This window comes from Schistocerca cancellata, chromosome 3, assembly GCF_023864275.1.
Source record: "Schistocerca cancellata isolate TAMUIC-IGC-003103 chromosome 3, iqSchCanc2.1, whole genome shotgun sequence".
Lineage (NCBI taxonomy): Eukaryota > Metazoa > Arthropoda > Insecta > Orthoptera > Acrididae > Schistocerca > Schistocerca cancellata.
In genome coordinates this window covers 75,724,705-75,734,056 of record NC_064628.1, presented here as the reverse complement: position 1 = coordinate 75,734,056, position 9,352 = coordinate 75,724,705, and the positions used below count along the sequence as shown (strand labels likewise).

Genomic DNA, 9,352 nt, shown 5'->3' with positions numbered 1-9,352 from the left:
CTTGTTACTTAGCAACTATCAAACTGTGTACTTTTGTACAATGCTACACTCGAGCCAAATACAGGGTGTCCCACCCAAACCTCCCTGATTTCAAGGACCCAGGAGAGAGAAACCACAGTAGGTACGACAGTAAAAAATGCACCACATTGTAGAGCATCTCAAAGAATTTATATTCCCGCCTCAGAAGTGCCAAGTATCGTCGCCAGACTGCAGCATGGTCGCATGAAGTTAAAGTGGCGACTCCACAGCAGTGCGCGCAAGCACTGGTGTGGTTTGCAAAAACAAAATCGCCGATTACTGTGCGAAGAAATTATCGTCCTTCTTGTGAATGTGATCCACCAGATGTTAAAAGAATTGAGGAACGGTACTTTGAGGAAAGACCTCTTCATACATTAATTTACGTTCGTTTCTAATGATTTTTTTGGTTTTATGGGACACTTTTCTTTCTATTCAGTTTTATATTTTATTTTTAGTTCTTCACTTCGTGCTGCAAATCTTACAGCATCATCTGTTTTAATTTGTTTACAATCTTTCACCATTTATCTAACATTGTTGAATTTCCTCTCTTAACCTCTTTTCAAGACACAGTCCATAGCGCTTAACTAATCTTTCCTGCCTTTTTCCGTCTCTGACATATTGACAAGGTTATTTGCCAAACTAACAAGATTTATTTCTTCTTCGTAAACTTAAGTATCCTTCTTGCTTTCTGTTTCCCTGATTTCTCTATGTATAGATTTAATACTATTGATAGATTGTAAACCTTGTCTCATTCCCTTCTTGTCTACTGCTTTTCTTTTAAATAACATCAGATATTAAGAAGCTAAGGGAAGTAAAGGCAACACTCAAATACTTTTTTTAAGTTTTCTTTATTTTAGAGAAGGAGTAGAAGTACAGGAAGACATTTCAGCCCAGGAGAGCAGCCTTAGCGTGGAGGTGGGCGGCGGCGGCGAGAGCACCGGGGGCGGCATAGGCCAGAGGAGCGGGGGCGGCGTACGCCACAGTGGGGGCGGCGTAAGCGCGGGCGGCGTAGGCGAGGGCGGCGCCGTTGATGACGGCGTCACGGGCCTGCGTCTGGGCGACGGCGGTCAGGTGGGCGGCCCTGGTGGCGGCGACGGCAGGGGTGTCCAGCAGGTAGCCGTCGGAGCGCACGGCGACGGGGGCGGGGCCGTAGGCGGCGTAGCCGGCGTGCACGGGGGCGGCCACCACCGCGGGGGCGGCGTACGCGGCGGGGGCGACGACTGCGGCGGGGGCGGCGCCCAGGTAGCCAGGGGTAGCCACTGCGACGGCCAGGACGGCGCTCAGAACGATCTGTAGGGCAAATGCCAAATTATGATGATAGTTGTCAATTACAGTACACACCATCTACGTCTTCGCAGTACAGAAATAGTAATGAATGCAGATTAGTTACTGTAGCAGTACTTACCAGGGTGTTCATGGTTGTGAGGGTGGTTGCTGCTGCTGCTACTGCTGCTGCTGAAATGTGCTTTCTGTATGCGTGTCGCGCTATATATAGGGAGTCGGATGGCGGCGCGTCATGACGTGTGAAAGTAGCGGGCCTCGGTTATCCGTCCTTGCGTGGGGCCACACCTGGGCGTTGTCTCAGTGCGGATATCCTCCAAAAGACGTATGACCCCCAGTAAGTTTTCTCCTGATAGCGTCTCGTACTTCGTTAGACGTCGCCTGATGGCTGATAACACGAAGTGTGATCGCTGGGATGATGAAAGGTTGCTGAGAACACACGTTCCGTCGCTAGTGGAGTCATAATAAATGGGATGGTTCAAATGGCTCTATGCACTATTGGGCTTAACATCTGAGGTCATCAGTCGCCTAAGACTTAGAACAACTTAAAACCAAAGTAACCGAAGGACATCACACACATCCATGCCCGAGGCAGAATTCGAACCTGCGACCGCAGCAGCACCGCCGTTTCGGACTGAATCGCCTAGAACCCCTCGGTCTCAGCGGCCGGCAATAAATGAGAACTTGTAACAAATGTAATAGTATGGATATCCTTATAGAAGAAACTGGAATTTGCCGGTAGCGATATAGGGAAACAACAGAAGAGGTAAATCAGCCAGTGGAACGGGTTTTTCAAGCCGAATACGCGTTATATTATTAATCGCTAGGACACTCGTTCTTAAGGCAATCGTTTTATTTAATTGCCGCAGTTCCAATGTCGGGCACACATTATGTTTTAGGACTGCCATTCGTTTTATATACAGTCGACCTTTTTTTATTGTAATTTTTTTAGGATAAGTATCCAGGAAGACCCTGGGTTCCTCTGACAAGGCCTCGGCGTCTTTCAGGGACATTTTCTGAGAAATTTGATGTAAGGGACCCACAGTTTCCGGTGGCTCGTTACAGAGTAACAATTTTTTTTCGATTTGATTCCAAATTACATTTGCGTCTACAGAAATACATTCACTAGAGTGAAAAATTCTCTTTTATAACATCATCGAAACGTACAACACAAAAACGAGTAATGTAACAATCCTCAGACAGATATAAAGACGGTGTAACGTGATTACCATTGCAGCACGAACTGCTCAACATAGCACTGCAGTGCGTTTCTTTCACTGTAGTCAGCGAAGCCATTTACGAGGCACATGTAGACGAACTCATCTCTAAACCTATCCATTACGCTGTGTATCACTGTTACCTAAAAACTAACAGTGCTTGAAAAATGAACATTAGACAGAACTGAGCAGTACTGACTGCCACATAGGGACCGAGAAAGGTGGCTCCGTGACAGACACACTGGACCTGCATTTCGGAGGACGACGGTTCAAATCTGTCTGCAGTCATCCATATTTAGGTTCTCTATGATTTTCCCAGATTTTTTCAGGCAAAGTGGGGTATGGTTCCTTTTAAAGGTCACGACCCATTTCCCTCCCCGTCCTTAAGTTAACTTGCTTTTTTATCCAACTGAAAAAATCGACTTTTTTGTTTGTCACCTTAAAACAATGCTACAGTTTTTGGAATAAAATGACATTTAAAACAACTAAGTTGGACATCGGGAAATTATTTGAAAATGAATTTAAAGATCTCTTGGTGTACGGCCACTCCCACGTCCCCGCTGCTTTCACACGTCAAATGTTGTCATTAGACTTTCATTCGAGAAATATATACGATACAACATGTTACTCGAATTGGCAGCCCTGCTAGAAGAAACACTTTGACATAGTATATGTTATACCTTTATATTTTTGGTTTTCGAGCTTCGTTTTGCTTATAAACGTTTTGGTAGTTTCAGTTTTTGATATTTTGTCATTCTTGAAAGTTATTATTCCCCCAAAAAGTATTTTGGTACACGTGTGAAGAGTTGCCAGGAATACATTATGGATTCAGTACGAGGCAATCACTGGTGGCAGTTGATTCCATGAGAGAGGCCAAAGCTGGTAAGTTCGTCCTTAAGGAAACAAAAAGGAGGCGAACATAATATGGAGAAACAAGGAAATGAAGAGACAAGATGATAAATTTATAAACCAAGAAGATTACGCAGCTGGAATGTATTAAGAAAAACAGAGGCGCTCCGTAGATCAAATATAACTTTGCATTGAATATCACGAGAATTACATTTTCTGGCATATTTGTTGTATGAAAAAAATGTATTTGAGCTAGAGCTTTGAAATTTTTTGGGATTTTCAGGATATTCTTTTGAGTGAAGATATTAACTTACTACCAACGAGAAGAAATATACATACTGACTACTTATAGAAAAGTAACCTTAATTTTGATTATCAGATGTAAATATTACTAGAATAAAAACGTGTGACTGAAATGACATGATTTTAGTCTGCTTTTTGTACAGACATGTTGTTCATGTGTATGTAAAGTTTCAAGCAAGTAAGTAGGAGACATAGTATATAGATTCCAAGTATTGACCGGCAAATAGAACATGTGATTTATTGATCTTCACAAAAAAATTGTAACAAAGTCAATATGAGAACTAAGGTGATTAATTTTATATCACAAGTTTAGCAAGAAGCACTCCTATTGTCCTAAAATTTTCATCCTACGTTGTTTAGTTAGAGCAGCGTAAAGTTTAAGAAAATTGTTAGTATTTTTCCTGGCTGTCACAGGTAAGTTACCTTATCAAGACAATCTAACTGTTTGCTCCGTCGCTTATGAATTCGCTGTTAGGACGTTAAACTCTAATCTTCTATCGTTTTTTACAAGACTGGGTGAAATAGTAAATTAGGTGTTATAGTTGCATAAGGCAACGCACAGGATGGCTCGAGAGGGCTGTGAGCGGTGTGTAAGAAGTGGATTGTCAGGGCGAATGAATGGCAGGAAATCCAATAAAATGTTTGATTATTATTGCATATACCGCTTTAGAAATAATCCTCCAGGAAGAATATCCCACATGCCACTCGTATGGACAAAGTGGTTTGTGGTTAGGTGCTAAAAGACATTAAGAAGAACGATGACATTTCAGAGCTACTACGGAATAATACATTGCTTGACAACTACTAAGGGACAGAGACATTGATGAACGGGAATAATCATTGGCAATGGTGGACGACATGAAACAGAGGTGAAGAGTCATATTTAAAAAGAAAAATGGTACAGATTTTACCAACTGGGAAAGCAGGATAATAGACATAAATAACGTTCATGTTTGACACGGATCAGACACCCCGTAAGGAATATGCACTCCTCGTACACTAATGCACTTTCCACCTGTTATTCAATGCTGCCTATCAATAAGTTGTGGAGTCCTTGGAGAACATTGTCCCACTCCTTTCTCTAGGCAGTATTCAGTTCAAATGGCTCTGAGCAATATGGGACTCAACATCTTAGGTCATAAGTCCCCGAGAACTTAGAACTACTGAAACCTATCTAACCTAAGGACATCACACACACCCATGCCCGAGGCAGGATTCGAACCTATGACCGTAGCAGTCCCGCGGTTCCGGACTGCAGCGCCAGAACCGCTAGACCACCGCGGCCGGCGCAGTATTCAGTTCTCGCGCGGCTCTGGGAGGGGTTTTTCGTTGCAAGAGCATAGAGGCATGATCTGTAGTGTTTAGGTCCAGGGAGTCCGCAGGCCATTCTATACTCTCAATATCTTCATTTCCTATTGTGTCCGACAGCTCAGCAGTGGGCGGCCATTGTCGTCCATGAAAGTCGATACTAACCCCACATATAGGCAGACGGACGAGATCCACAATAATCTCCATGCTGAACCGCTGTGCTGTAACGGTACCTTCCGCAAAGATATGCGACACTGCTTGGCCACTGTGCGTAATGCTTGCCCACACCGTAACCTTTAGGGCATAGCTATAACTTTATGAACATTCTGTACCGTGTAACATGTTCCGCTCTCTTTCCACACTAACTGGTGGTCAGAATCGCTTGCCACAAAGAAGCGGGGTTCTTCGTAGAACGTCATTGTGGACCATTGTTGCTGATCACCGCCAACATGCTCCCTACGCGAACGGACTATTACTCACCGACGCCATGATTGAAGTGGCAGGCTTCCAGGCGCACAAACCAACCTGATGTAACCGGCGCGGAATGGTACTGGCATAGTTTATTTATTTATCGTATGACATACCAGCAGCATACATGCAAAAATTGCCATTACGATGCTTAGGAATATATATACAAATATAATTAAAATAACAAACTAGTGAATAAAATATTTCTTATACATGCAAGTGATCAATGTGATATGATATACAGAAATATGTATCATGCGAGACTAGAAGCTACTGGTTACACATCGATGTCCAGGTCTTGCATACATCTCATAGCTTGAGGTGTTGCTTCTATGCTCTTCTGATCCACGGGATTTCCTAGTAAGGCACACTTTTGTGATGTGGCCCAGAGTTTGCTCGGATGTCAGACAGTCACAGCTTGGGTTACCTACGAATTCCCATTTTTGCATCTAGTGTGGCCACTTCGGATACGGTTAAGCTCAACCCAGTCTATCCTATTAAAGTCGAACCCTTTTAGTACTTTTGAGGGGTCAGCTATAAGGTGATAATCACTGACTGATTTCTCCCATTACTTTTTCCAAGCGTCTGTAAGGTTGAAACTATCCTCTCCTCTGATGCAGCTGTTATTCCATATCGGGTGTCGTGACTTCAATCGGCGATTTGGTAATGACGTCTTGAATAGGTGGGCATTTTCGTTATCTATTTGTGTTATTTTCCCCATTCTGTAGTAGATGGTTTTTGCCGTCTTAGTTTTGGCGGTGCTACGTTGGCGACAACAGAGAGCCATTTGGGTAGTTTTTAATGTCTAACTGATAATACGCATCGTGTCGTGGAGCTGCCCGTCTACCAAGTTGGTATGGTGACTTCTCTGCCAGACAGCAGGACAGTATTCTGCTGTGGTGTAGACTATTGATGTTGCTGCTGTTCGTAGAGTAGATGCATCTGCACCACAGGAACTACCCGCCAATTTACTAATAATATTATTCCGTATTTTGAGCTTCTGACCAACATCTTTAAGATGTTCTTTGTAGTTGTGGGTCCTGTCCAGTGTTAAGCCCAAATATTTTGGATGGAAGTTGTGTCACACCCTCTGTTGGTCAAATAACGCTGTCAGCATTTCATTGGCTGCTTTATTGTTGAGGTGAAAAGGCAGACTTCTGTCTTAGAATAGTTAGAGTGAAGACGCTGTCTTCTGTAGTACTTGTTAGGAAATTCTAGGTCATTCGTTAAGATCTTTGCCCCTTGTTCGAGGGATTTCCCTTTCACCGCTATAGCTAGGTCGTCAACGTATCCGAAATTTTTGCTCACTGTGTAAGGCATAGCGCTTGTGTAGAGGCTGAATAGTAGTGGTGCTTCGACTGAGCCTTGAGTTAGTCCATTCTTGATCTTTGAAACGTCCCCTTAGAAAAATTGAACAAGACTGTGCTTAAACTGAAACACAATATTTTTTAGCGCAACGCAATCTGACTTTCAGAAATCCCTACAAAGGAATGGCCCTGACTAACATTAACCTATGCGTTTCACAAATCGCTTACCGCACAGAAATCTTGGTTACTCGAACTACTGCAATACAGCGAGCGCCACTACTGCCAGCTAAATAAAAGATTCAAACTATAGAAGGCACTAACTGCTGATAGGCATAGTTAGCAATTGAAAGATGTTAATAGAGAACAAACAATGTATTTACCTTAACAGTCATAATAAATATAGTAGTTCATGACATCCAGTGTTACAAATTTCAGAACTCCGCCATCTCTCTCCCCACATCCACCACTGCTGGTGTCTCACCTCCAACTGCGCAACGCTACGCGCTGTTAACATCCAGCTGCCCAACACTACAATGGCTGACCACAATGCAAATTGGCCACAGACTTCACACAGCACAGCCAGTGATTTTCATACAGAGCGCTACGTAACGTTGCCAATAAGAAAACATAAACAGCCTACTTACATCTTATACAGATTTACTGACTTCCATTCAAGTTGTCACTTTAAAGTTGCGGTTGGTGAGCACGTTCTTCAAGGAAGTCGTGAGCCGAAGGCATAGTATCGCTTTCTTCAGTTTCAGCATGAGTCCATCCAGCCAAACAGTATCGTAGTCAGCTGTTAAGTCTATGAATACCACTGACGTTTTCAGTCCTCTCTGAAAGCCCCATCTTCTTTGTATGATATCAAAGGCAGTACTTGCTTGCATCAGCTACGGTTTCTGCGGAAATCTGTCTGGAATGGTGGTATCACTGCATCTATAACCTTGTAGGTACTGTTGTTCTGGCATATTAGTAGCAAGGTACGAAGCAGTCCGCCTAGGAATGAGACTTCTGTTCCTTTCCGATACCAGCGCTACGTACCGAACCTCTTGCCGTGCGGTGGTGCGTCTACGACCACCGGCATGCTTTCGCATAACATTTCCACTTCCAGCGGCCTTTTTTAATCGCTAGATGACACTTTTAGACCCACCCATTACTGTGGGCACAGTAGTGGCACAAGGTTCGAGCCGTCCAACTGTTCGTCCGTAGTCGTGAACACCCAAATTATGTGTTCCAGATATGTTGTTGTACCACACGGAATGTAGCGCACTAACCTTCGCCAAACACCTTACGGCATGGACTGTCGAATACATAGAGAGTGTTGGTGCACAGGCTCGCTGCGATTAACACGTCCCGCCATTCGACACCTCCCTTTACTATCATCGGTTGAGTGTTCGTAGCAACTGTCGGTTGTTCCTTAGCAACTGTCTGCTGTTCCGTAGCAATTGTCTGTTGTTCGGCAGCAACTGACGCATTTTTCTTAGCAAGTGCCAGTTGTTTCTCAGAAGTTGTCAAGCTGTGTAATAAGAGACTGAGGTAAGGACAGCCGGCAGAAAGCTGTCTGCCCTGTAGCAATTCTAGAACACGAGAGACTGAAATCCAGAATCGTCTCACTGTAAGGCGGGGGGGGGGGGGGGGGGGGGGGGGGGGGGGGAAGGCAGTCTCTCTCCCATGCTTTCGCATTGTTTACTCAGAGTGTGCTGGACTATGCCGCTCCTTGGTGCGGCTCTATACTGCCCTAGAATTTTTGTCTGCCAATTCAGCACACGTACAGCAGAACGTGTAACTTGCTGGAACGCCTTGGCACTGAACGTAAAACCTTATCGACTTAGGAAGGCAATAAAAGCTAATATTTTTTGGTGTCCGCGTTGCAGCTGACAATGTGCTTGTACTCACAGTTACTTGACTGTACGGCAATTACCGTCGATGCATGAAACAGGTTTGTTCCCGAAGAAGACCAACAGCACATACCGTCACCGTTTGCACTTTTGTGCATGTAATTTAAGAGAAATCCCGATACAAAAGGTAAAATGGGGTGAAAATTAAAACTAAGTGCAATTACTCTGCTACGAGCCACCGGAGGCCGCGAAACGCTTACATCGAACATCTCAGAAAACATTCAGCTCCGCGAGGCACTTACATCGAAATAGAAAATATTATCCACAAAAACTCTTTTTTTTTTGACGCAGTTTGTGGTCTCAATGTATAGGGGCGAATTGAATAAGCACTTTCCCCAAAAAAACACAGTGGTTTTCAAGGAACTGAAACATCCTTTTCTTACACAGAGCTAAACGTTCAACTTGTTCTGGTGATGTGTGCTGTCTTGTGTTAAAGCGCCATGGTGCTTCAACTTCATCTTCTCCGTGAATACTCTTTTACAGGATAACAAAATTATGAAGATAAATGTTTCGCTGAGTTCGGTGATAGCCCTCTCTTCGACTCCCAGGGTCAGTTCGATCGTTCTGAGTGAAAAGGCAAAGGAACCGAGTTCGAGTCTCGGTCGGGCACACAGTTTTAATCTGCCAGGAAGTTTCATATCAGCGCACACTCCGCTGCAGAGTGAAAATCTCATTCTAGAGTTATATTTCTCTTTCCTTTTCC

At 43.9% G+C, this 9,352-nt stretch overlaps 1 protein-coding gene across 1 annotated transcript; it reads right to left on the bottom strand.

Moving 5' to 3' along the window:
- Positions 1 to 847: 847 nt before the first annotated feature.
- LOC126177039 (cuticle protein 16.5-like) lies at positions 848 to 1,470 on the bottom strand. Its single transcript, XM_049924273.1, has 2 exons — positions 1,424 to 1,470; positions 848 to 1,308 (listed from the first exon to the last, which is right to left on the bottom strand). Exons 1-2 carry the CDS (start codon positions 1,433 to 1,435, stop codon positions 904 to 906), a joined length of 417 nt encoding a protein of 138 aa, XP_049780230.1. The 5' UTR covers positions 1,436 to 1,470; the 3' UTR covers positions 848 to 903.
- Positions 1,471 to 9,352: the final 7,882 nt, after the last annotated feature.